Source organism: Lemur catta, chromosome 5 (assembly GCF_020740605.2).
Source record: "Lemur catta isolate mLemCat1 chromosome 5, mLemCat1.pri, whole genome shotgun sequence".
NCBI lineage: Eukaryota > Metazoa > Chordata > Mammalia > Primates > Lemuridae > Lemur > Lemur catta.
In genome coordinates, this window is record NC_059132.1 from 32,422,202 (window position 1) to 32,450,033 (window position 27,832).

A 27,832-nucleotide genomic window follows, 5' to 3' on the forward strand; every position below is an offset into this window, starting at 1 on the left:
AAGGTTCCATGTACCCAGCATCAGTGATGATGGAAGTATTCTACTCAAAGAAATTTTTTTGAGCACAAAAGGTATTTATTTAGATACCATGCCATAGCTGGGAAAAATGAGATCCAGGAAGGGAACTGACTTACCACTTGTCACACTGTTTTATTTTGGTCAATTTTTTTGGAAATATTTCTTATGCATTGTGTTTCTAGATTTCTTAAACAGAATATGGAATACTGCATAATTGAAACCCTTTCTAGATGATTCAGGTTCATTATTATGCATATCAACAAATCTCCTATGCTATGATTCTGTGATATTCAAATGACATGAAGAAAAATGTAGGCTAATTTGCTTCTATCCTAAATCATCCAGGCTGCCTTATAGTGTTTTATTTTTCCCCCTCTGCCCATCCAGTGTAAGGCTGTCTGCATTTTCTTTTTTCTTACTGAAGAATTTCTAGAATCCAATTAGGTTCTTTACTTCATTTGATTCTCATAGCAGCCCTGCAAGCGAGGCACTGTGTTTATCTCGATAGTCCCTACCTCACAGGCACTGGCCACGAAGCCAAGGGATGGAGAGTCCGGGATTCAGACTCCGGCAGTTCTCATGTCAAAGCCCACACTCTGAATCACTGTTCTGTTCTACCTCCCTGACTGTTGGAAGTTGGATTTTGAAGAGAAGATTTCTGAGAGAATTCTCATTTACAAATAATAAAACTTGAGCCCAAGAAAAGCTAGTAACTTCCCCTAAAGCCACACAGCTGTTTAGGGAAGAGCTAAACTAGGACTCAATTCTTTGATTCATTGTCCCAAGTTCTTACCAACTCGTTATACAGAAGTTCAGTGGAGAGAAGAGTTTGGGGATATCTGTGAAAAACGAGATTCCTCTTTCATGGGACTAAAGACCCTCAGGCCCAGGGTCCTGCCTGTCTTTGGCTCATTCCAGAGCCACAGGGCCTGATGTTCCACAAAAATCTCCATGTGGATTTCCCACTAAACCTGCAGCTGGGATACTGTTGCCATGAGTGTGACTGGCACTGGGTCGTGTACCACAGCCAGCTGAAGAAAGCGCTTCCTCTCTCTTAGGAAGGAAAGCCAATTCCTAGCTTGTGTTTTGCATGTCACTCCCTCCCAGAATGAGGGACCTGACTCTCCCCTCTTTCTACACAGGCATATTTCTCAGAAACACCCTTCTTTCTTTCCAAATGTGGCAGACCCATCACAGTGAACAGCTAGTGAGTGATCTGACCTAGCACTTCCTCCAAAACCTCCTAGTTAAAAATGGGAGCATCCTGAATCCCAGGGGAAATTGGCTGTGGCTCCCTGGAGACTTCAAGTTCAGAGGGGAGAATGCCAGTAGTCCACCTCTGTGCAGTTCTGGAGCTTATACTGCAGATTGCTGATGAGAAGGCCCCTCTAAGGGGGGATGAGAGAATCAGGCCTCCAGAGGGGAGAGAGGACTCCTCAGATCCCATGGAGGCCTGTGGGCATCTGACCTCTACTCCATCCTAGAGCCACCAATGTCTAGAGAGGTGGGCTTGGGGATGGCTCTCGGTTTTGCTATGTCTCTTCTCACTGCTTACCTGTGGCTGCTGGGTGGTTAAGGGTCTCTGAGGAGACAGGACAGGAGTCCTGGACAGCAGCTGGTTCATCTTGCTGATGACTAGTTCGGTGATGAGTTGTCTGTCCTCCACCTGGTGTTCCCCAATCAGCGGCATGCTACAGTCCATGACCTGGTGGAAGATGTGTCCCAGGTGAGGAAAGGTGTGTGGAAACATACAAGGCCTGGTACAGTCTTTCAGAATGCGTAGGATTTAAGACAGCAGAGATGGGTTAGAGATGAAATAGGCATTCTTGTCTTCAGTTGGAAGCATGTTCGTTTGCAGAAATAGGACCTCTATCCCCCATGCAAACCTCTGCCTCGGGCCCTTCCCCCTAACCTGCACTCAGGCCAGGACTCAGTGGGACTGGAAGACTGCTGGCTGCAGCAGTAGCAGGAAGAGGTAGAGAGCAAGGACAGGGTAGAGCCCCGGGGCTCAGAAATTTTCAGGCAGGGGAGCAGGTAGATGTGAAGGGCATTCCTTTAAGTTTCTTGATAGAAGTAGGCAGTTTTCATCTCTGTGACTTTTCACCCACACAATCCCTGTCTCCAAACATGCTCTGCTCATTAAGTGACCAGATTCCTGCCTTTGTTCCTAACCTGGGATGCCGTCTCTTTTGGCCAACAATCTTGATTCTTCCTGTACCTCAAGGTTCAAATCATTGTTTTCCTCCTTTAGGAGGTGTCTGCCTTACTAGGCTAGACCATAGACTCTGCAACCCAACTCTCTCATTTATGGATGAGAAGACCGAGGGCCACCCAGAGAGGGGAGGTGTGACCATCTGGAAGGTTACATGCCAAGCAGGAAATGGGGTAGATTCTGAATCTGAAGCCCACTTTGGGCTCTTGATACCAACTGCTATGCTAGCAAGGAGGCTTTCCTGCTCCCAGGCAGGTTGGGCAGGAGTGCGTGTGAGGGATTCATACTGTCACTGGCTTTCCTTTTAATACAGGAAAGGGGAGTCGGCCAAGTTGTATTAGATGATCAGGCTGAGTAAAGTGTCTCCAAGGCTCAGCGAGATGCTAAGAAGAATCTCCTGCACGCCGGTGCCCAGGCAGAGATGCAGGTTCATTCTATGGCCTTGGACACAGGCTCATGGAGTTAGGCCTCAGTTTTCTCACCTGTAAAATGAGCAGGTGCACTGAATGACTCCCAAGGGCTGCCTTCTGAGATGGGGAGTGGTAAATCACTACAGTCTTCCCAGAGGAATGGCATTAGGTCCAGCGTGGTGTGGGTCAGCCTAGCAGGCTGGAAACACTAATTCCCCATTGATCTTGCTACGTAGATCCACTGATGTGCCAACTGGAATGTTCCCACAGCGCAAAAGACTCCAACATAAAGGCAGTCTGGGCTGCCCACATGGTTCTCAAGCCAGGAGCTTGGCCTCCTGCCTTGGGGGTTATCACTTACTGAGATTCTACTTGGGCCAGACTTACCTCAAAAATGTAGTCTTTCCCATCTTTGCCATGTACAGCTTTGACAGCACAGATGTCCAGGCCGCCAAACATCTCAGAGCAGGTGTCCACCCACAGCTTGTACCTGGAGGTGATGGGAAGGTATCCTGAGGCTGGGGCATGCAATCACGGCAAGCCTGCCTGCCCATCAGGCTCTCCTGGCTGCCTCGTCGCTCCCTCCCTCCCACGGCTCCCTCCCTCCACCCCCATCAAGCACATTCTCTTATCTGCAGTGCCCGCCCTCTTCTGCTCTCCAGACCCTACCCATCTTTGCAGGCCCAGAGCAGGTCTCATTGCCTCTAGGAGGCCTTCCTAGGCTATTTCAGCCCATGCTAACTACTCCTTTCTTGGAGCTTCTATGGTATGTGCAGTTGTTATCTCCATAAAGCACATGACCCAGTCCTGCCTCATCTTGTTAACTGGTTACTTGGGCCTCTGTGTTTTATCTGTCCTGTCTGCTTGGAGGCTCCCTTTGGGCAGGGCTCATTACTTACACCTCTTCATCTAAGTTAGCCTCCCTCTAACTAGGCTGGGGACTGGACTCCTCTCACTCACCTGTCTGACATGGCGATCTGCTCCAGCATTGCAGAGCCAGTGTTCGTTTTCCAGTTCCCTGAGATCGATGTCCTCCTGCAACAAGGTCCCACCAGGATAGGAGAGGCAGTGAGCCATACCAGCAAGAGGAGGGCATGAAACTTTACAGAATTTTAGCTCACTGTTGCTCTTTGCACCTGCTACTCCCACAAATAGCCCAGGGGTCTGTCATGCTGAGCCTTGAGCCTGGCTGCCTCTGCCAAACCTGTAATTCTCTTCTCCTCTCTGCAAGCATCCTGCCCAGACAGCTCTGGCTCAAGGAGCCTGCCCCGATCTTTCAATCAGATGAGCTCTTGCTCTCCTTAGAAGCCCTATGGGAATTTGCTTGTACCTTACTATCAATCCTACATCTACTTTTTACTTTAGGTATTGGAGCTAAGTCTTAAGCTAAGATTTGTCCACAAGTCTGTACACCACTTGAGGGTATATATTGCGTCTTGTATTCCCAGAAACATACCCACTCAGTATCTGCAATGACTTGATACATTCCAAACTGGAAATTCCATCGATCCTGGGAACTCCTACAGGGTCCTTATGAATGTCTCCTAATGTCTTCCTTATTGGCTCACTCATTCATTCATTCAACAGCTAATTTCTGAGGGCCACTACAGTATTAGCCATGTGACTCTGGGCAAGTCAGTTAACCTCTCTGGGCTTAAACTGCCTTATCTGACGGCTGGATGCCATCAGCCTCTTCTCTGCTATACCCACTGCACCCTCCCTCCATGAGCACGTGTTAAGAGTCAACCAGTCTTGGACCAAATAGGAGGTGCATGACCTGGTTTCTGGTTCTAGATTTGCTCTTGACTGGCTGGGTGACCTTGAAAGAATCACTTCACCTCTCTGAGCCTGTCACGTCTGTAAACACAGGGCTGTCAGGAGGACCAGTTGATACAGGCTTAAATGAACTGTAAGACACCCCAAATATATCTTTTTATTTATTAGTCTTCACCCAGACACAGTCAGGAGGAAGGGGGTGGCCCAGGGGACAGAAAAGCCCTGCTCACGCCATTGACAGAGCCCTTCACATGCCGTCCTCATCACTCAGCGCTGTGTGGAGAGTGGGTGTGCTAGTTCCCAGGAGGGTCCTCGCCAGAGATCTGATTTCACACAGAGAAACCCAGTTATGTGCTAGTTTTTCAGAGCCATGAGGCAGCCCAGCAAGCCCACTGATGGGGTAAGGACGATCCTCACGCTGGACAGCACTGACTACTTTCCAAGGTGCCTTCCTCACAAACCCCTCATGTCAACGCCCTGCTGTGAGCAGGCTGGAATTCTTGCTTTGCAGGCAAAGAGAGTACTGCTCAGAAAGGTTAGATGACTTGTCCAAGATTGTATATCTACTTGAAGCAGATATGAGATAAAAATCCAGGAATCTTTGTTCCCTGCGTGTGAGGTGCTTTCCCCTCCACCCCACTACCCAACACACAGAGAAACCCTAGTGGCCTGTAAAACCTGAGAGCAACACAAAGACAGAATCATACTGAAAATTACTCTACCTTCTAACAGGGGTGGTTTAGAAATGTGTCCCTGTGACCAGACTCCTCAAGGAAGGGACAGAGAATCACTCACTTCCATGTCCCCAGCACAGAGCCATGACACATAATAGGGTCTCACAAACTTTGAATGTGTTCACTGATTCCCACTATTTTCAGGTTACACACTCAGTTCAACGTGAGCCGAAATCCAGTTTACAATTATATTTGTCAGCACTAACTTTCTTCCCACAACGTTTCCTTGGTTTGTCGGGAATGCCACGTGGATACTCCTGCTACCCTGATGCATATACAACGTGAAAGGTCATCTCATCTATAGGCTCATTTATTTCATTAACAGCAGTAACATTAATAATTTTCATAGTCTGAGAAGCCTTCGCTTCAAAACAAGAAGTCTCAGCAGCAAAGCTTTCAACTACAAATCTTGAATGATTTCCTGGCTGCCCACCACCGCATCACACGTTTGAAGGACCTGCATAGGTAAAAGCTTAAAATAAGAAAGGAAGGAATCGAATCCCATAGAACTGATTTCAAGCCAGTCCCATGACCACTATGACTTTATCAACAGGCAAGATATTAGTAAAAACATTGCATAATTTTGTTGAAGTTAATTTGTAGGTTAAAATCCTTTTTGAGTGAATAATGTTAATGGCCCTTACATTTTAAGGGCCATTAAAGTTTGCAAGGTTCCCTAACACTTCACACCCTTTTTAACAATGGGATGTAGGGCACAGATCCATACAGGCTAGGCGACCTGGGGCATGTGGGAGCAGAGGGGACACTGAGAGGCCACTCAATGACAGCATGACTGCCTCTCTGGACTCAAAGGGCATGGACCTCTGCAGAGGGACCCACATTATTGCCTCCTGAGAGTGGAGGCAGGAACAGCACCTTCTTTCCACCAAATACGGCTGTCTTGGGATCTCCAAGGTGATTGCTGGGGGAGAAGGGAAAGATCCCAAACCTTATCTTGGTATTGCTAAGTCAGTCTCTTCTACTGAGAGCAGGGACATAGCCACAAGTTTGAGGAAGAGGTATGGTAGAGAAAAGCTGAGAGGGCCTAAACATTCCTCCAAATAACTAATGATCTCTTGCAAATAAAAAAGTTAGGTAAATGTTATCTAAAGCTTCCCTGGTCGCTCACCCTTCATCAGTGTTTTGGAATTCTCTTTTCTTATGCTTCATTTAATTTTTTTTTTTTTTTTTTTTTTGTGGAAACCCTAGGTCTTGCTCTGTCACCTGAGCTGGAGCACAGTGGCATCGTCATAGCTGACAGCAACCTCAAACTCCTGGGCTCAAGTAATCCTCCTGCCTCAACCTCCCAAGTAGCTGGGACTACAGCTGTGCACCACTACACCTGGCTAATTTTTCTATTTTTTGTAGGGACAGAGTCTTGCTCTTGCTCAGGCTGGTCTCAAACTCCTGGGCCCAAGCAATCCTCCCAGGGTGCTAAGATTACAGGTATCAGCTACCACCCCTGACCTGATATCATCTCCTTTTAAGGATCAAGACACTCTTACTCCACTGTACTCATCAATAAATGTTTTATGTTTATTTAGGGAACTTTAAAATTAAAAAATAGGAAATCTGCTTTTCTGGGTGTCTGAAAAAATATGTTTCTGCTTTCTTTTAGTGAGTTTTTGTAATGGTTCTTAAATTGTTCTGTCTTACTTTGTGCTTATTTTTAAAGCAATCCTGAAAATTCTTTTCTGGAAGCAGAAAGACTACAAATATAAAATTATAAACTTTTTAAAAGTAGGCCCCTTAACATTTTGAAATAAAAAATAAATTAAAAAAATAAAACTGTACTAAAAAGCCTATTTTTTTTAAAAAAAAGTAGGAATCTATTGAATAAAGATTAAAAAAAAAAATTCTATGCCTCAGTTCTCTACAAAGGTTCTTCCCTGAATACTTACTGGGCACCTACTATGTGCCTGCTGCTATACAAGGCAGTGAAGCTGCAGGGACAATCCCACAGTTCTCGCCCACAAGGAGCTCAGAGACTGGAGGACGAGGACGACACAAAACACATGTGCAGAAAGGGCTAGACTAGAGGTGTGTGAGGGGTGGTGTGGGAAAGGAGCACAGAGAGGGGGAACCTACAGAACTCCAGGGGTGGGGAGCATAAGTCCCGAAGAGAGAGATGAGGGAAGAAAAATAGAAACGGGCCAGTAAGGAAAAGGAAAGGCTGCTCAACCTTGAGGGCTGCTAAAGTCCTGAGTGGCAAAGGTCAAGTTCATATATTAATGTTCTCTCTTTGCAAAGAAAATACAATTTTTTTAAAAAAAAAAAGTCGGGTATTTAAAAAAAAGTCGGAATATCCAAAATTGGAATTATAAACCATTTGCATTCTTATATATATTATGGAAGGTCAAGTAGTCTTGCAACTATTTCTTTTACTACATTCTGGTGGAGGAAACCTTGAACTTCCCACTGGGGCAGACGGACACAGCTACGTGGAGCCATCATCTACTTTTGTTACCACCAGGCTTTAACGCTCTGTAGCATTGTCAGTGCTGGACATTTACACCAGCAGTTTCTCAACCTTTTCTGTGCTTTGGAAATCTGGTGAAGGCCTGGGACTCTTTCCGACGTGCACAGCATGTAAGATGTGTAACTGCATAAGATAAAAGCACATAGTAACACTGTGGTGCCCAATTAGAGTCATCAAAAATATTAAATCTGTGATTAGTAAAATATGTGTTTCTTTCTAAATAACAGGAATAGTGGCAGGTCTAATAACTACCACGACTTTTAAGTAGTGAGGAGAATAATTGGTATTTAGAGATGACTGTAGTGTGATACAAGAATATCTGTGATCACCTTTACTGACAAAAATCCTATCTGTTGCTGCTACAACTACTGCAGTCTGTCGTCTCTGTTCATAACTGCAGAGAAAGCTACATTTCACTCAGGGAATAGTGAAAATGAATATTGATATTATTTCTCATCTTAGTTCGTAGAGCCCCTGCGCCCCCCAACTTAACAGGAACTCGGGATAAGAACTCCTGACTGAAGTGGCACCCTCTCTCTGACATCTGCCTCTGGGCCAGACAAGGTTAAACTGAGAATTGGTTGCTACCTGGAGGCTCAGGTTCCCCACTGTGGCGAGGAGGAAGTGGAGAGTCCCTGCTGGGACCCCAGCCCCTACTCACATGTAAGCCTTGTAGTTGTTGCCAATCTTCTGGACCCGGATGTCATACTTGGCGTCAATGAAAGGCTCTGCCGTGGCATAAGTCTGGGTGAGGGCCACCACGCTAGCAATGTCCTGGAAGTCATAGTGGTTTTCCACTTTGACCTAATGTTAGAGCAAGGTAGAGAGGGAGAAAGGGAGACGTACACATACACACACTGTGAAGTCACAAAGGCCTTGAGCCCTCAAATCCATCAAGATGTTTCCAATCCAGATGCAAACCTGGATGCCTCATCTCCCAGGAGGACCCATCTCCCTAGTTTCCCTTCCCAGGGCTCAGGGGCTACACTTGCTGCAAAGGACCCAAAGGACCAAGCAGGTGGCCTGCACTCTGCTCGTTGAAAGAGATCTGGCTGATAATACTCATGGCTTCAGAGGGGCCAAATCATCTTTTCCTTGGAAAGAATTTATCAGTAACGGAGGCAGAAGAACAGTCCATAAATGTGCTATCTGAAATATGCCCTCCTTGGCTCAACCCGAAAGCACAGCAGGCCCCTCTGCCTTACCTTGCCCATGCCGGAGTGAGCATGGCCAATCTTCACCACCACAGGGAATGTGGGCAGTGTCAGCTGAAAGCAGAGGAGAAAGGAAGGAATGGTCAGTGTGTGTCTGTCTCTCTGTGGAATCCTACAAATATTTTTCTTGTGAACGCCCTTGGGAAAGTCCTTTAAAGAATTTGCTTTACAAATAAAAAAAAAACCTGAGGCCCCTAGAATGCCAGTGACTTTCCCAAGGTAACATACCATAGGAATGGCAGAGCTACAAGGACCCTGCTCTCCTATTAGGTACACTCTATATCTTTAAACTTCACTGCTTTGACCTTCTCTGGATTAGATAAACCCTGGGCACAACTGGTCCTCGGCCAAAGAGAATTAAAAAAAAAAAATGTATCTCTGAAAGGATGAATTTTACTGTATGTAAATTGTACCTTAATAAATCCAATTTTTTTCACATGCATCTTTGGAATCTTATTGTCCCTTTGGTCATGTACCTCTTAGTACCCACCCCCTTCAAAGGTCCAGCTTTCCTATAACGATTCTTCCCTATTTACCAACACCCCAGACTCACCACCAAACAAGGGTTTGTATGCTAGGCCTATTTCTGCCCCATTCTTATATTAGAGCTGATACAAGAATTCAATGTTTATCATTGGAAAGAGATCCTTTAAGAGAGGTACCTTGAGGCAGCCATATTTTAATAGAAGAGCAATAGAAACTTAAAATAATTATCCTGCAAGTGCAGAATTTCAAGCTGTTACAAAATGATGACGGAAGAAGTAATACTGTGGAGTGAAGTGGAAGGAGAACTAGACTGGAAGGCAGGGGACTCGTATTCTAGTTTTCTCTGCCGCTAACTTTCTTCAAGTCATTCTACCTCGCTGAGCCTGGGCCTTCACATCTGTTGGATGAAGAGATCGAACTGGATGCTTTTCAAGAGCTCTTCAAATAATATATTAGACTCTATCTTGGTCTGGACATTGTATGAAAAACCAGCTGGGCCACCAACCTGAACATCTCATCTTCCTCAGTCAGACTCAGCTCTCTTTCAGTTTCCTTCTTTTCAAACATCACTAGCACCATCCAAATGAAAAGGTGTCCTCTGAAGGAAATAATGTTGACCCTGATGAAAAGTCAGACTCCCCTGGGAGTCCAGGTGTGACCAGATACTAGGGGTGTCTGGCCTGAGGATTTCAGCATTTCTGGCTTAGGCCAGTCAAGGCTGGGGAGGAAGAGCTTCAAAGGGCTTTAGAAATCATGTAGTTCAACCCTATTTTATGATGAAGAAACTGAGGCCCTGAGACGCAAAGGTCACAAAGCTACCTAGTGACAGTCAGAACCAGAATACAGTCTCCTACTTTCCAGTTCAGCACGGGGTGGAAACATCCCACAGCAATAATCCCATGGAGATTTGGGATTTGGAGACTATGCTCTGTCAAACAGTAGACCAGGTTCTGGTACAGTGCAGTGACCCCAAGTCCCTTGCTTCTTTGCTTTCTAAGGTACCCCACTTTCTATAACATGACATAGTCTAGTGAGCAGGGACACGGATTAAGAATCAGTGTAGCCTTCGGCCTGGAGAGGGCTTTGAGGTCCAAGGTTTGCCTTAAGTGATGGGACACCCTGTGTTTGGAGTCCCCACCAAGAGCACTGCCCGCAGCTATCTGCAGAGTCTACAGCACTGGGTATGGGAATGGGTTTCTAAAGCACTAGCTGCTTCTCTGACATCTCTCCCCACCCCCCAGCCAACAGAGCAGACAGAGCCAAGACACACACACACCCCAACTTTCTCTGTCCTATTCCATTACTGTTTGCTGTTGCTTTGGAGCCTCATAAATAGGGCATTGAAAACACTTCCTGCAGCTGAAAGAAGCTCTGAGTAGCTTGTCTCATTCCTAGTGTGCTGCTCAGCAAGGGGTCCGTCCTTCTCTGTCACTGTCTCTTTTGCCTGTTGTAATTCTGTCTGCCTCTCTCCACTCTGCCCGTCTCACTCTTTCTGTCTCTGCCTCTCCTCGCCCTTGTTCCTTCTGCCTAAATCACAGTCCCTCGGTCTTTCCGCCCTCATGCACTTGTCTTTGTTGCTCTGTCTTTCTGCCCCTGACACCATCCCGGCTCCCAGTGCCGTCCTCTACTTCCAGACAGCTTAATTTTCGGGGCAGGGATGTCGAGGCTGGGGGACTCAGTCCTGGCTTCCCTCTTCATCTCACTGAGTCTCGCGGTCTGGAGGGCCCGGGTCCTGCAGCCCAGGGTGGCCCATAGCCAAGAGAGGGCGGAGCCCATGGGGCGGGATTGGCCCTAGGGCCACCTCATAAAGCCTGGGGCGAGGGGCGCGACGCGTTCTGAAGGAGTCAGTCCTGGAGGGGCTGTTTGGCCCGACAGACCCCACAGGCTCGGTCGGGGCTCTGCAGTGTCATGCCCGGGAGCCCCTGGACCGCGCCGAGCTGGGCGCTGTTGCTGCGGCTGCTGGCGCTGCTGCGGCCCCCGGGGCTGGGCGAGGCGTGCAGCTGCGCCCCCGCGCACCCCCAGCAGCACGTCTGCCGCTCGGCGCTGGGTGAGTCCGAGGTCCGCAAGGCCCACCGCAGGGGGTGGGGGGGACTGGTATCTGGCCGGCTGCAGAACAGGAGTCCCAGGGAAAGGAAGGAGCTCGGATCGCGCACCGGTTTTCTCCTGCGGGGGCTGATGGAAGGGCGGCGCCATAGCAACCTTGCAAGCGCAGAGCGGGACTGCTTCCTAAGGAAATAAAGATTGTATCTCGGACCTCCACAGCAACTCCGTCACTCCCGCCACACCGCAACTATGGAGTGTCATTGAACAAGGTGTCATCGGAGTGATCTGGCGGTTATTCTGAGCTCCTGGATTGGGGGTGGGGGAGGGGCGGGAGAGGGTTTGCATTATAACCATCCTGTCCGTCCAGGCCTGTAACTGATGTTGCCACCATTCATCCCCCCTACCCCAACACACACCTTTTGCCATTTCTTTTCCCTTTGCCTGAAATGCCCTTAACCCATACCCTTAAATTCCTGGCAAACTCCCATTCATCCTTCAAGGTCTTAACACACCCTCTTCTCTGGAGGCTTCCTGACTCCTTGGTGCCACCATAGCATCTCTCAGTCTGTGCGCTCCTGCTGGGGTGTGCTGTTGTTCTTCATAAATGTGCCCTGCACTAGACCAGGAGTTCTGTGGGATGGGGACCGTGTCTTAATGACATCCGTGGGCCTAGGGCTAGTGCAAGGCCAGGCCCAGAGGAGGAACTTCATAAACAGTTTTTGATTAATGCCCGAACGGCAAGAGATGGGCTACCTCAGTGCAGGGTCAGAACATTTAAGAATTCAATACACACTTACTAACACTCACTCTGGGAGAGTGCTGAGGCCTTGAGCTCCAGCACTAGATGAACCTCACATCAGCTGCCCTCAAGGGGCTCCTCCTCCCTCCTCTACCCTGACTCCCACTAACCCCCCCACCCCTGCCCCACTGCACCCAGGGCTGTGGAGAACCAGGGCTCTCCAAACTAAAACTTCAAAGGGCAGGAAGAGCATAGAGTTTGTAGGACCTAAGAGGCCGGAGGGGTTTGGAACTTGCAGCCACTTCAGAGGAGGAGGTTCCAGGTCTCCATTCTCAGGTACATTGCACTGCTCATACCTCAACCAAGAATTCCCCTACAAAATTCTCCAGGGACCCCAGATCATCCAGATCTCAGGCACATTGCTCCCCCCAGGCTGCTGAAGTTTCCTTCTTTTCTCTTCCTATGTAGTGATTCGGGCCAAAATCTCCAGTGAGAAGGTAGTTCCTGCCAGCGCAGATCCTGCTGACACTCAAAAAATGCTCCAGTATGGAATCAAACAGATTAAGGTACACGGGAGCAGGGGAGGGTGTTTCCCTCTGTGGGCTGGTGGAGGGAGTGGATCTGTGTCTGGGAGGGATGGAGCTGGCAGATTTCAGGCTACCTGGCTCAGTGATCCTTGGGTCTAGATGCTAAAGTGGACGTGGATGAGATTTGGGGGCAGGGCCCACAGAAGCCAAGGGACAGGGTAGGACCTCAGCATCCATCTGGTCCTGTAGCTGCCTATGCATGGGGGCCACTGGAGGTACCTCCCCTCTCACTGGAATAAGCCAAGGTTTAGATGTTGTTGTTTTAAAGAGAGAAATAACCCAGTAGGGCCATCTGTGTGCACCAAATCCTGAACTAGACTTCTGGCTAAATTTTTAGGCTGAGAAATGAGAAGTTTTTGCTTAATATACAAAGTATACTCACTGACCCAATACTGCTTTTTTATAATTGTCTTTAAGATGTTCAAAGGGTTTGAGAAAGTCAAGGATGTACAGTATATCTATACACCTTTTGACTCTTCCCTCTGTGGTGTGAAACTAGAAGCCAACAGCCAGAAGCAGTATCTCTTGACTGGTAAGTTAAAGACCAGCAACTGGCCTTAATAGAGTCTATCTTCAGGGAGTTAGTGAGAAAGGAGCCAGGGCCTTCCTTGGGCAGCAGGCTGAGCCAGGTGGCATGTTCTTAGGCAGGAAACAGAGCTGTGTGAGTGAGACATAGCCTCTGAGTTGGGAGGAGCCTTGGTAACCTCCCTTTCACTGCAGGAGTCCTCATTACGGTGATCTCGGCCACTGCTTCACTGTTTTAAGAAGAGGTTGCTCTTTCAGCCTAGGGCAGCTGGTTCCATTTTCAAACAAGCTTAAATTGGTGTTAGATCTTTGGCATCTTGAGCCAAAATCTGCCCCTCTAAAGCTGCCTATGAGTTCAGCTCTGCCCTTTGCACAGGGGCCTTGAGTCTAACATGGCTCTGTCTCTATGCTCTTGGGCCCGGGCAGGTCTCCTCCATACTGAATTGGTTGGGACAGAACAGTTAAAGAACCACACAAGAATGTCACTCCATAAATGAATACAACACTAAGTTATTTTGGAGTTCAGCAAAAGGAGATATTCGGTGGTTGTAAACAATCAGGGAAGCTTCACTGTATAAGTGGGCTCTATTCTGGCCCTAAAAGATGAAAACTATTTAGAAAGAAAGCAAGGAAAAGAAAAAGCCCAGCAGGTGGGGAGACTAGGTGAAGGAATTCCACTCTCTGTCCATCCATTCAGCAATGAACGACCACCTACTCACTGCCAAGCTTGGGGCAGGAGACCGGAGATTCAGTAACAAGCCACAGTCCTCAAAGAGTTCACAGTCCAGACGCGGCTCTTGACAAGTCTCAGACACTGGAAGCCACAATGATGGGGCTTCCCAGCTCCAAGGAGATGGAATCGTGCTGAGCTGGGGTGCTCCTGGGTGGGAGAGGCAGAGGCAGGGCATGCCACGGAGCCCTCCCACCCCCAGGACTGGCAGACCAGGCCTTGTCAAGCTCTTTTATCCTGTTATCCCACCTCCTTTCAGTAAGCACCTGCTCTCTGTGCACCTGGCCCTCTGCTAGGCACTGCGGTGTGTGCGTCAGGGGAAGTAGGAGATGCATTCTCTGCCCTCAGGGAGGTCAAGTCTAGCCAAGGGTGGGGGCAAATGACAAAACCCAAGTCTACTGAAGTCATCGTGGTGCCCAGGCCCTTTAGGAGAAGGCATAAGCTCTTCTGCCTGATGTTGAAAAGCCTCTGTGACCAGAACACGGCTGCCCTCTCTAGCGTTGTCTTCTGCCATTTGTCAGTGACAGTTCCCAGCCTCTCACTTCCCCCCGAGCTGAACTAAACTACTTGCAGTTGCAGAAGGTACACTGCTGGGCTGTGTGCTTGCACAGGGGGGTCCCAGTGACCAGAGGCCCTTCCCCCAACTTGCTCGGCAGGAGAACCTCTACCCATCCCTTCAAGGCCTGGTGCAAGCACCTTTCCTCTGAGACGCCTTCCTTGCCCCATATCTTCTCCTTTGTTCTCATACTGCACTTTGTGTATAATCACACAGTAGTGTAATTTTTGCCTACTTCTGTCGATTCCACTCATTTTTAAGCTCCGTGGGGACAGAGATCCTGTCCTATATATTTCTGTATTCCTGGCATTAAATCATAATAGTTACTCAGCGAGTAAATGAGTGACCAAGGTTCTACACGAGGTGTGGACTAGTGTAGTCAGGGACAGCTTCGAGGATGAGGTGGTACTGGAAAGGTCTTTGAAAGGTGAAAAGGAGTTTCATAAGTGAGGAAGGGCAACTTTCCTATGGGGAAGAGAAAAGACTTGCCGAGATAAGTATCCATAGGGCAGGAGACTGGCCTTTGTAGATACTGGGAAGGGTTGGGAAGGAGAATGGTTCTATAATTTATGGAACATCTTTTGTGGGCCCACAACTGTGCTGGGAACTTCACAGATATTCTCTCATTTAATCCTGGCAACAACCTTGTTATTCTGGTCTTCCAGCTGAAAGGTTACGTGACCTTCTTAAGATCATATGGCCAATAAGTGGCAGAAAGGAAGGGGCCCACCCAGGGTCTGACTCTGCAGCCCATGTTCTTCTTTCTGCACCACGCTACAGGGAGCAGCCTGCATGGGATCCCACGACTCTGCCTCGCGCAAACATGATCTGTTAATCTCTTTGCTATAAGGATTATAGGGGGCCGGGCGCGGTGGCTCACACCTGTAATCCTAGCCCTCTGGGAGGCCGAGGCAGGTGGATCACTCGAGGTCAGGAGTTCAAGACCAGCCTGAGCGCGAGACCCTGTCTCTACTAAAAAAAAAAAAAAGAAAGAAATTATCTGGCCAACTAAAAATATATATAGAAAAAAATTAGCTGGGCATGGTGGTGCATGCCTGTAGTCCCAGCTACTCGGGAGGCTGAGGCAGTAGGATCACTTAAACCCAGGAGTTTGAGGTTGCTGTGAGCTAGGTTGACGCCACGGCACTCACTCTAGCCCGGGCAACAAAGTGAGACTCTGTCTCAAAAAAAAAAAAGGATTATAGGGGATTTTCTCGTCCCTTTGAGCCCCATGTCACCATTAGAGAGGATGCAGTTCTGGACCCAGGCCCCTGGAGCTCCAGAAGCAGACTCTCGATGCTAGACTCTCCTCCCTCTCCCCTCGAAGGTCAGGTCCTCAGTGATGGAAAAGTCTTCATCCATCTGTGCAACTACATCGAGCCCTGGGAGGACCTGTCCTTGTTGCAGAGGGAAAGTCTGAATCATCACTACCATCTGAACTGTGGCTGCCAAGTAAGGGAATGTCCATTTCCGAGGTCTTAGGGGGATAGGGGAAGGGTCATGAGCATTTTGGCCTCGTGCTTTATGTCCTCCTTCACTCATGCTTGCATTTATTCACTTCCTATATGATACTTGAGATCTGCCATGGATCAGGCACTGTATGAAGTTAGGGATGGGAAAGCAACTCAGTCCACAGGTCCTGATCTCAAAGTACTGACATTTTGGCTGGGAAGGTGGCCATCATATAAGGTGGACTGAGATGACAGTAATACAGCCACCATTTAAGGAGAATCTACTCTTTGCAAGACCCTGTAATAGTCAATTTATTTTAAATATTTAATTTAGTCTCCCTAACAAATTCATAAAGAATTAAGATTTCCATTTTAAGGTGAAGAAATTAAAGCTCTAGGAAGTGAAGTGACTTGCTCAAGGTCAGTAGTAGAGTAAGGACCCTCAGGGCTGTCTGACTGCAGAGATGCCATTAGAGAGGCAATACTGCATGTGAGGGCACAGGGGAGGGGGAATTCAGGGGGGAGGTTGGGAGCTAGGAAATGTTTCATAAGACAGGGGTCATTTGAGATGGGCTGTAAGGATATGTAGGAGTCTGAAAGGCAGCAATGGAAAAAGGACACCTACTCACTTTGATGTTGTGTGGCCATGACTCTAGATCACCACCTGCTATACAGTTCCCTGTCCCATCTCAGCCCCCAACGAGTGCCTCTGGACAGACTGGCTGTTGGAACGAAAGCTCTACGGGTACCAGGCCCAGCATTATGTCTGCATGAAGCATGTTGATGGCACCTGCAGCTGGTACCGGGGTCACCTGCCCCTGAGGAAGGAGTTTGTTGACATCATCCAACCCTAGTAAGGACCAGTGACCACCACATCCCTTCAAGAGTCCTGGAGATCAAGCCGGTTCTCCTTCACTGCAGAGCTCTGGCCATCACCACCTGCCCCATTGCTGCCAGCCAATGGGAAGTACTAAGTGGACAGTGTGGCCAGTGGCAGGGCAGGGATGGGGCATGTTACAGCTTGTGTCCAAGACCCCAGCCCAGAATCTGTCAAGGGCTAGGGAAGGCAACATGACTTTTCTATCTTGCCTTCAACCCATCTCCTCTGCTTCCCAAACCCCATTAGTGTAGCCTTGTACATATTACTGAAAGCGTTTATTCTGGCTTAGTTTGTTTTCCAAAGCCAGGACTATTTCCTTTTATCCCCAGGAAAAAATGTTTTCCTTTTGCCTTAACTGATCTGATAGGGGAGAAATGGTGAATGTTATGCATATGAGATGGTATATCCTTGTGATGTATAACACCAGAAGATGGGTTGACTGTGTCACAAACAGGCTGACTGGCAGGAATGAAAAGACAACATACTATGGCTCTATTCCTCCTGTCTCAACTCATCCTAATCCTCTGACACACTTTCATCTGTTTGGGGGAGTGTCCTGGGCAACTAGGATCGTTTGGTGTGAGGGCTAGAATGGCCTAACCTCCCTCCCCATGCTGCAATCCCTCCACACCATGGCTGGCAGAGGGTCCAGCCCAGTTAGCACACCTCTTGGGATGACAACACACTTACTGTCTAAGCATGGGTACTGTCTCTCCAGGTTCACTATCCCTAATGCCCTCAACTGATGTCCATAAGGCTTCTCTTCTGCCTCCTTTAGGTTACTAATGTCTTAATTCCTACTTTAGAACTTATTTTTTTTAAGTCAAAAAAGCCTTTCTCTTGTAGAGTTGAAGTCCCCCTTCATCAGCTTTGACACCTCAGAGCAGCGCTCCTCTCTTGAGGTCAAATTTCAGGATAGTGGACAGAAGAGAAATAACACAAGGGCCCCTGGGGAGAAGGATGGTAGATGGGTAATATACTTTGCAATTACTGCAATGTTTTTCAGTGGTCAGCCCTGCTAGATGTTACAGCAGGAAACAGCCTCAGAGAGCCCCTGCACCCTTCAGCTCGGTCCCCTCACCACTGTGTCTTGGGCTCCCCGAGATCTCCAACCACGGGAGCCCTAGGCCTCCTCAGCCTCTGCCAGGCTTCCTGGCTTGCCATGAAAAGGCAAGTCCTGATATTGGCCTCTAGGATTGATTAGGGACAAGGGTTTAAAATTCCAGAGCCTCTCCCTGGGGAAGCTCTGGCGAAGATGACAAAGTTCTTTTCAAGGCCCACAGTTGTTTTTCTACATGTGGTCTGCTGGTCAGCAGGGCCATACACCATGTGTTAGAAGAAGCCTCTTGATTCTGAGAAGTGGTGCAAATGGAGGTCCTCTTTGGCAAAGGGAGTGGGGGGGGAACAAATATCACCTCCGTTCCATGTTGCACCGAGTCTGCATTGGTAGGTTAAGCAGGATCACCCACCGATCACACCAGCCTGGGGCAGAGGGTGTAGGGACAGGGAGGAAGAAGGCAACTTGAGCTCTAGGTTGCCAAGGAGGAAGAACATTAGCAACAGCCTCCTTACCAACCAACCATCTCATCTCTCTGCTCCTTCTGACATCCTACGATGGTCTCAGAGAAGGCATAGTGTTAACTCAGCCTCATCACAATCTTCAGGAATCCAAGGGAGCAACATCTTACATCTGAGCAATGCTTCACTTCACACCTTCCCAGAGGGGTATTACTTAGTCTCACTTAAACATTGTACATACCATATTAGATATCCCGGTCAGGGATAATTATGCCCACTTGACTGTCCTATTGGAAACTGCACACAGTGACAAAATGTAGCTTGTCCAATGACACATGGCAGAGCTAGGGCTGGAACCCAAAGTAATGGGATCTTCTGATTGTTGGTTTGTTTGGGAGGTTTATTTACTCTCCCAGTTTGATGAAACTCTCCCAGCTTGATGGAACTGCCCTCGTTTCTGCTCTTTCCCTATTCCATCTCCAGAATTTGACAAGAGGCTGTCAGCTAACATCCAGCCATTCCAGCCCCACAAAGCAGCTCCGCAGTCCCACCCCAGAGGAGTCTTCGGGGGTGAGATGCTGAGGCCCCTGTCAGGATCCCAGAGTCACCGTGTGGCTAAGATCAGAATGAAAACAGCAGAGAGACTAACATGCCCACTCAGCTACCTACCATCTCTTTGTGGTTGGGGTAGTATGTCTGCTCAATGAGTGGGAACTTTTCTCCTCCCAGTGTCTTGTAGATGGCCACCAGCTGGGCAAACTGCAAAAGAAAAGCAAATGTTTCAGCTTATCTAAGACAACTTCTGAAAGAGACAGACAAAACATCAATCCATCAAACAAATATTTATTGAGCATTTGCTCTGTGGCGGGCTGTGTGCTAGGCACAAAGAAGTGTACAATTCCTGTCCTCAAGGAACAGATGCTTTAGTTGGGGAAGGGAAAGAGTGAGCTAAAATTCATTGATTACCTTACTCAATTTTAATAGTATTTCATTGAATCATCATATCAAACTGATGATACTTTATCATCTTCATTTCACATATGGGACCCAGAGAGGGTAGAAAATTTGCTTAAAGTCATCGGGCAGCAAAGAGGTAAAGTGGGGGTTAAAATTTAGGTTTCCAACTCTGAACACCTGCATCTCTGTGCAACAGCAAGCGATGAAGTTGGATAGGTAACATGGGCCAAGTCTTGGAAGTTCAAATGCCAGGCAAAAGAATGGTGGATTTTTTTCCCTGTAAGCAGTACAAAGTCATCAGAGTTTGAGCAGGGGGCATATCATGAATGAAGCAGTTCTTTTTTTTTTTTTTTTTGAAGCTGTTCTTCAGGAAGATTTGGATGGTCATGATATCATGCATGATATGCAAGATAGACAGGCTCAGTCTTTTGGGGACTTACTACTCACCCAAGAACCCTTCACCTATAAAAAACTGGAGTGGCTCCATGGGGAAGAGGCAAAGTACACAGACAGTGTCAGGGTTGAAAGCATTTTGGAGCACAGCTAGGCTCCCCTCCTTCTGTTTTGTAAATAAGAAACTGAGGCCCAGAGAGGTCACTTGCCCAAGGTCACACAGTAGTTGAGCCAGATTGATAGCCAGGCCCCTTCAGTCCCAATCCATAACGCTCCCCATTTCTTCAAGTAACCCACCTTCCAGGCTCCAGCAGAGACTGTGCTCCTCCCACAGGAAACACAGGGCTTTCCCGCTGAGTCCCCTCACACACACGCCCACACACCCACCCCAGCGCCCGCCGGCAGCAGGGGACACAGCCTCTGCTCTCTAGTGCTACTGGATTAGTTCATACTCCAAGCTGCCGACATCAGAAACTGCTAGAAGGGAAAGCTGTCAGGTCAAATCTGTGTATCAGAGAAAAGAAAGCCACAGCATATTCCAAAAGCTCAGGTCCCCTTCTCTACGAGGGATGTTGGCCCATCAGCCAGTGAGGGCAGAGGGGGCCAAGGCAGTAGAAGCTCAGAACTGGGTTCTTAGAAAACTGGAGTCTTTTAGTTCTTGTTCTGCCTCTTAACTTTCTAGGTTTCCTTAGGCAAATGGTTACTCCTCTCCAGACCTCATTCTCTCCATGTATAAAATGAGAGGGTTGAATTTGATTAGCTCCTTGAGCTATACCATAAAGCTGTACCATAAAGAATATCCCTTTCTTATTTCTTCCCAAACTCCACTATCAAACTGCCTTTAAGTGATCATCCGTTGTGGGCCTTTTGTGGGTACAAAAGGATATAATTCTGTTATTTTTGAAATGCTGGAAAACGTTGGAATTCCCAGGTCCCCCCTTCTAGTGACACACAATTGGTGACTCTAGAGCTCTAAGGCTGAAAGGATGGCTCATGAGCTCTCAGTCCCCTATGATTATGGTTGAAGAGGACATTAGAAAGTCTCCAGGCCAGCCCTCTCACCTGACAAATGAGGAGACTGAGGCTGGAGACGCAAAGGCAAGTGCAGGCTCCCAGACCCCACCTGGAGGGGGCTGTGCGGGGAGAGTCCAGGGGTCTTCTCCTTGCCCAGCACTTTCTCCACTGTACCCTGCCGTCCTCACCCTCCTTCAGTTCTTCAGTTTGCTTTGCCTGTCAAGACCAACCCCTCAGACCTTTCCTGCCTTGTCTGATTTTCCGCACCACCTCATCTGACCTTCGAGTCCTGCCTGCCACCTGGGCTTGGCTGGACTCCAGCTCTGCTTCTGGGTACCTGCCTGGGTTCCCAAGGCTCTCCAGCATCCCCGGGGAGCTGACGCCAGCTCTGCCTAACGACCTCTGTCCTGCTGCAGCCCACGCGCTGGCATGGCACCAAGGCACGCAGGGCCCTATCTCTCCAGCATGTGGGGGAGTTGCACAGACACTCCACGGATGCCAGGAAGGCCTGCGGCAGACTCCCAGAGCCCTGGGACAGCCAACACTGTAATGGCAGCCAGTTCCCAGGCTCCACTCGGGTCTCAGGGAGCTCACCCCACCCTCCTCTACCTGATCTCCAGGGGTCCCTGTCTGCTCGAGGTACTGGGCTTGGCATCCAACACCTGCCTCCCTGGAAACTTAGATTAAGGCACAGGCACACAGTCACCAGTTAAACAAATGTAGTATCTAATCAGGGCTATTTCCTCTACACACAGACACATGAATGAATTTGGGAGGCTGTGGGTGCTGTTGTTAATTAATAGGAAGATATGTTCATTATAACCACTTATCCAATGAATCAGGAAAGATTTCTTAGAAGAAATGGGACTTTAAGATCAGTTTGAATAATGTGTTATCCCTATCCCTCCTGGAAATTAAATGCTTTAATTTCCTGGTGCACCTGTCTCCAAAAAATCCTGAAAGACTGACAGGAATTTCAGATAACTTTGCAGCAATAAAGGGTGGTGCCATTCTTGCTTTCTCTGGAATGCTGCTTTCATTGACAAATCCACGTCTGCTTCCAAAATCCCAGTGGCCTGCCCTGACCAACTCCAGAGACAGTGGGTGTGCTCAGAGACAACCATGGTGCAACGCAGAGCCTTCTCCAGCCGAACAGGCCTCTCCCCACACCAAGAACGGCCGCAGCAAAGACATTTAGAAACATGGGCCAAAGTCATCATCTCAGAGGGACCCGCCTGCCACTCACAAGTCACCAAATTTGTCCACTCCCATTAACAGGCGGAGAACAGTATGTCAAGTGTTATCCCTGCGGCAGCTGCTTAGTGAAACCGGAGGGGGAACTTGGTGTCTGGCCAGGGAGACCTGCTGTTCTGCGCTGCCAGAGGCAATGTGCTGGGACTGTGAATGGGTGAGAGTGTGACCCCTCACCAGGTCCCAGATCCCAGTTCCCAGGAGGGGCACAGCCCTGGGCACAGGCTCTCCCTGCTCCTCCCCTGCCTGGCCTCTGGCACAGTTTAGAGAAAGTAAATGGGGAACTAGTTTCTTTAAGAGATACCAGATACTAGGGGACTGTAACAACCAGGCTGACAAAGTGGTGGCAGGTACTACTGTTATTCCCAGTTTGTAGAGAAAGAAACCTGGGCAAAGAGAGGTTTAGTCAGAGGAAAAGCCGATAGTAGTGGAATCACCCTGTGTGGCTACGATGGAGCCACATTCGAGTACTGGGGGTGGGTTAGGGCATATGTGCAGCAGGAAGGCCATGGGACTCAGGAGAAACTGCAGGTCCCCAGAAAAGACACTTGCTGAAGGGCTCACATGTGCTCTTCTGTGACTGGCAACACACTCAAATCACACAACTCCTTCAGCCTGTTTGTGCAGAACTCCAGGATTCCAGAAGCCTCAGGCCACACAGAGGGGAAGGCAGCCCCTCCTTGACAGTGGCTGCCCCCAGCCCTGCTGACCCCTTGTCCGTTGCTCTTTCTCTCACACTGTAAGGTCTCCCTGGCTTCCAAGCGAACAAGAAAGCTGTTAGTTCAGGTGTGGGAAAAAGGGTCAAGAGCAGAGGTGATAGATCTATCTGGTCAAAACACAAAACAACAAAATAAAAAATTAAAAAAAAAAAACACCCTCTTTAGCTCCCTGAGTGGTAGAGAGGCTTGAAGTTGAGAAACTTCACGATTAGCACCAATGCCAGGAGCCTTGGCAATCCAATGTGTGTGAGGCTGAAATTTGATTTTTGCAAAACAAGAGGATGAAGAGGATGTGATTAGAGGGCAGGTGTTTCCTTCCAAGAGGGCCAGCTTGGAGCGGCACAGTCCGCAGAGGAGCTGTGTGCCCTCGGTGGTTGGAGGCGAGGCCAGAGGACCCCAACAGCTATCATGGGTCACTCTCCCTCCAAACACCACTTTTTTTCTCTGCCTAAAAGTTTCTACCACCCTCCCAGATTTCCAGATTGGCCAAGGAAGGGACAGGCACACCAGCTTCTTCCTCACATTGTAGCCCAGGCTATGTGGGAAGCCATGGGATGTAGAGAAATCCCGGCTCTACAACTCCAGCAAGTTATGTATCCCTTTCTGGGTTTCATTTTTCTGTAAAAAGGGTTAATAATGATAATATCAATATATTCCTTGTAAGGCTATTGTGAGGACTGAATGAAATTAATGTGGAAAAATCTCAGAAGTTGGCACCATATAGTGATAGTAAATGGTTTTCTACTCCTTACTTTCCTTCTTTCATTTTCACATCTCTACCATGAAGGGGTGAGATCTGATCATCTCCAAGGGTACTTCCAGCTCACATAAGTGTCTGATTCATATGTACGTGGATAACTCTCATTTTCAGGTTGTTGAAACACTTGGTATGACTCTGTCACTAACAGCTCTCTGAGCTTGGTCCCTGCTGGGCTCAGGCCTTTCCACTAGTTAGATCATTCTAAGAGGCAAGAAACTGGATTGTGAAAATCATTGCAGCCTATGACCAAGGGCAGAACCTACAGACCCGGGAAGGCTTCTTCACTGAATCTTTGTGTGACTTTATTGTGAGACCAAAGGTCCACTCTGCTGCCCAGGAGACCCAGCCCATGACGCGTGGTGATGAGTACGGTGATAGCAGACCCCCCATGTCCCAGCTGAAGCTCTGCCACATCCTCTCAGCAGGTGCCTACTGCATCTTGAGTTCCAGGAGCCCCTCCTGCGGGGCTGGGAGATGCAGGGGCTGGATCCTGCGCTTTCACCTGGGGGAACGGTCCTCACTCACCACCCACGGCTTGTCACAGAAGTTGTAAATAGATTCCAGGGAGTTGATGCTGGGGAGGCCTGCGTACTGCATGCCAATGATCAGGTGGCGGAAGTCCTCGTTCTCTGCCATGCCGAACGCATGCTGCCGGATGAGCACGAAGTCTGGCCGGAAGGACCTGGTAAGAATGCAGAGGCAGGTTACCACTGGCCAGCACCTCAGGGCATACATCATTCTGTCTCCCCTTTCCAAGGCCCAGGACAGCAAAGAGGTCTTAGGGAGCCCCCTAGTCCAAGCCCCTCATTTTATTATTATTATTCCTTTCTGGACTGGGAAATGAGGTGTTACGGCACTTTCCAAAGGAGATCTGAGGAACAGATTTCTGAAATTCCCTCATTCCCCTGGGCTAAGCATTGCCTTTTTCTAAGGTACAGATATCTTCAGGAGGGGAGAATCACTCAGACCCTCACATCTTAAGTGAAAGTATTTTTCCCTGTCCTTGTGGGGCACTACAAGAAGTGGGGGCTCCTTGTAGCTTTAGAGTTGGTGCTCAGAGCAGGTCCTGGAAAACTGAAGACAACAGACAGTACTTGGCTGCCTTTGCCACACTGCCACAGAGGTCCTCGATCTCAGTGTCCTGTTCCAACCCCTTAAACTGCTCCTTAAAATAGGCGATGCCCTCATCAGGCCCCCAGGAGAGCAAGGGGCCAGGCTGGCTGAGGACAGATGCCAGACTTCCCAATGTTATTCTTCCAAAGCGGACGCTGGGGAGGGGTGCAAATATTTTTCGCAGAACTGGGGTTGAGCAATGCTACAGGAAGCACTGAGTACAGAATGTTCCCATGCACGGGAAAGCTCCAGCGTTTCACCTCTGGCCAGCAGAGCTCCTAGCTGAAGATGCTCCACAGGACCAGGCCCCTGTCTTCATGCCAGAGGAATCTCACCTTCCCAGAGAGTCAATTCTATGGTAGCATCTGCCCCCAAGGCTCTGAGGTTCAGCAGTTTTATACTGTGCATAATGGCCCATCTGGTTCTCTGTCCAGGCAGCCATCCACCCCCCACCTCTAGCCCCAGCCCCACCTGGGCTCAGAGATCAGTCTTTTAAAGTGGAGGGTTGAAGGAGCCCTTCTCAGTTGCTCAGGGGACTTAGCGTCAAGTTGACAGAGCATCTGCTAGCACTGCTCTGACCTCCTTGTGCCCAGTTCTGGGCAGCTGGCTCAAACTGTATGTTTTAAATCAAACTGCAACCTTCTATCTCAGTTACAGGAGTTGAACCCTATACTGTGGCCACCCCCTGAGTTCCTGCACTGGTACCTGGAAGGGCCTGCCTCATTCTTGCCAGATCCCTTTGGGTGCCCTGCCACCTCCTGCCGGTGTGCCTGCATCCCATGACTCGCTCCACCTGCAGCTGGAAAAGCCCATCCATTCTCTCCAGTAGGATCTACCTGAGCTCTCCCCTCACCTGGGTGGACATCTCTTTTTCTTTCTGTCCTCCTCCTTAGTCTCTAGGATGGGTGAGCTCACGTTTCCTGTCGTTAGGTCCCAGCTACCCCCAGTCTCGCCTTTCCTGCCGCTGACCCAGTTCCTCTGGGACCCCAGAACCCTCAGCGTCAGCATTCTGCAGATTGAGGTGGGGAAGCAGGTGAGGCAGAAACTCTTCCTGGAGCGAGACTGAGATCTGAAAACCTGAAGCCCACTGAGCTCCTGGGAAGAATGACACCGTGGAAACCATTTCTCACCATCTGGAATTTGTATCGCTCCCTCACAGAATTGTTGTGAGTATGACGTCACGTCTTTAAGGTACCCAGCATTCCAACTGGCATGTAAGTGTTCAATAATTGCTAATTTTCTTCCACCCACAATGTCCCTTCCAACCCTAGGCTTTCCTATCAGACTTCTGAATTCCCGGGAGTGAGGACTATCGGAAGAACACAGGGCTGGGAATCAAGAGAACTCACTTGGGATGCAGGGCTCTGCCACAACTCACCATGTGAATCTAAGCAAATCAATGCAAAATGGAAGGCTGGACTGGAGCAGATGCTGTCAAACTTTTTCTTTAAGCAATTGAACCCTGTTTTCCAGGGGCAATGTATACAGAGATAAAAGCACAGAGCTGCACTGGCTGAGGGGCTGGGGGATGGGGACAGTCCTAGAAGGAATCTAGGTACCTCTGAGTGAGCTCTGAGTCCATGAAGCTTTAGGTTGCTTTCTCCACCACTGGACTGAGAGCTCCCAGAAGCCAGGAGCCGGCTTTCTCTGCCTTCTCTCCACTTCTGCACAACACACATCATTAAGTTCTGTGTACTGTACGTAGCCCTTCTGTCTCACTCCAACACTTGACTTGGAAACCACCCCTTCAAGCCAGAGCTAATAACTCTGGAGACAATGACAGTGGCCCTGAGGACAGAAAGGCCCTTACCGGACAACCTTCGTGCCATTCCGGAGCACCTGCATATCCACAGCATAGGTTCCATCTGCATGAGCCACCAGGTTAAGCTCTGAAAATTCCGCCTGGAAAATCACAGTAGGGCAGTAAGTCCACAGTCCTGGCTTTGGCAAGTCCTCCACATGGCAGCAGCAGCAGGAGCCCCAGCCCCAAGTATTTATTTACAGTTTGGAAGGCATCTTCACATACTGGTGTCATCTAATTCTCACAGCAACCCTGCGAGGCAGGTGGGACAGAGATAGTTATCCCCATTCACCAAAGTAGTAAACTGAGCCTCAGAGCAGTTAAGTGACTTTTCTGGACAAATGAAACTTATTGTCGGCACAGACAGGACCAAAACTCAGGTCTTCTGACTCCGGCTCAGCCTCTCTATAGGGAGAGAATGTGGACCAGGACAAATGTTCCCTTTGTCAGTTTCAACATAAAAGCACTAGGTTTTAGTTGAGGCAACTGGGTTTTAGCTCTGCTCTGCCTTGTCCTCTCTGTTTTCAGTTTCCCCAATCTATAAAATGGGAATAATTTTTATCAACCCTGCCTATCTAACATGTTTTAAGATATGAAAATGCTCTGTAAATCATAACGCACTGCATAATAAATGATGAGTAACTTCTATTGTTGCATAGGAAATACATTCATCCTTTCAAGTGAACATCCCTCTCCTCCCCAAGCAGACCTAATCACCTACTTGTTATGATAGAGGAAGGGAAAAAATGGGCCTTTCTGTGCTTCACCGTATTAAAACAGGGAGGTGTTCCTTTCTAAGTTCCCTCTGGAGTGCAGCCTCAGGCCCAGGGCAGCCACCCCTGGAGGCAGCACACCCGAACAGAGACATGTGTGGTTGCTCCACAGAAACCTTGCTTTATAGAGATGCCCCCTATAATATAGAGACAGAAACGATTTCAGGAGTTTTGCAGGGCTTTGCCCTGAAGGAATATGTGAACGTGTTAGTTCGCGTATCAAAAGCTGCGTCGCCTCAGGAGGACTTCTCACAGGTCAGTGGCAGCTGCTTTCCAAGGTGACTGCGTCTCAAAGCTGCAGTTTTCCCCTGTTTTGTACCGCAAAGCAGGTTTGCATGGAGCCACGGGATGAGAGCTGATCAAAGAGTGCCCACTCGACAGACACCTGCAGCTAAAAGCAATTAGCCCAAGGGACACTTCCTGCTTGACTCCTGACTACCTGTGTCCACCCACAATAACTAGATAAAGAAATACGGAGCCACTATATCTCTGCTTAACCCTTCTGCTAAATGATGGCTTTATCTTAGAACTTAGAAGTTTGTCTTTGAAAGATTTCGTAACCATTTTCTCACGTAGACAGAGTTAATTAAGGGATCTATAGAAGCCTTTTGGGAGACCTTTAACCTAAAACAAGCGACCTGTTGTTATGTAAATCTGTTACCCCTGGCAACCCATCACTGTACCCATAAATAC

The 27,832-nt window shown here is 48.5% G+C and overlaps 2 protein-coding genes across 2 annotated transcripts in view; one reads left to right on the top strand and one right to left on the bottom strand.

Annotated features, from left to right (window-relative positions):
• SYN2 (synapsin II) overlaps positions 1–27,832 on the bottom strand; it is a 168,988-nt gene that overhangs the window by 18,552 nt on the left and 122,604 nt on the right. Inside the window, exons 4-11 of the mRNA XM_045551451.1 lie at positions 26,376–26,467; positions 23,978–24,134; positions 19,028–19,117; positions 8,835–8,897; positions 8,291–8,433; positions 3,601–3,675; positions 3,028–3,130; positions 1,574–1,723 (exon numbers count right to left, since the gene is read on the bottom strand). Coding sequence (XP_045407407.1) covers positions 1,574–1,723; positions 3,028–3,130; positions 3,601–3,675; positions 8,291–8,433; positions 8,835–8,897; positions 19,028–19,117; positions 23,978–24,134; positions 26,376–26,467 — 873 coding nt within the window. The remainder of the gene's footprint in view (positions 1–1,573; positions 1,724–3,027; positions 3,131–3,600; positions 3,676–8,290; positions 8,434–8,834; positions 8,898–19,027; positions 19,118–23,977; positions 24,135–26,375; positions 26,468–27,832) is intronic.
• Positions 11,173–17,352, top strand: TIMP4 (TIMP metallopeptidase inhibitor 4). The gene is made up of 5 exons (XM_045551452.1): positions 11,173–11,376; positions 12,580–12,677; positions 13,116–13,230; positions 15,837–15,961; positions 16,617–17,352. Exons 1-5 carry the CDS (start codon positions 11,238–11,240, stop codon positions 16,812–16,814), a joined length of 675 nt encoding a protein of 224 aa, XP_045407408.1. The 5' UTR covers positions 11,173–11,237; the 3' UTR covers positions 16,815–17,352.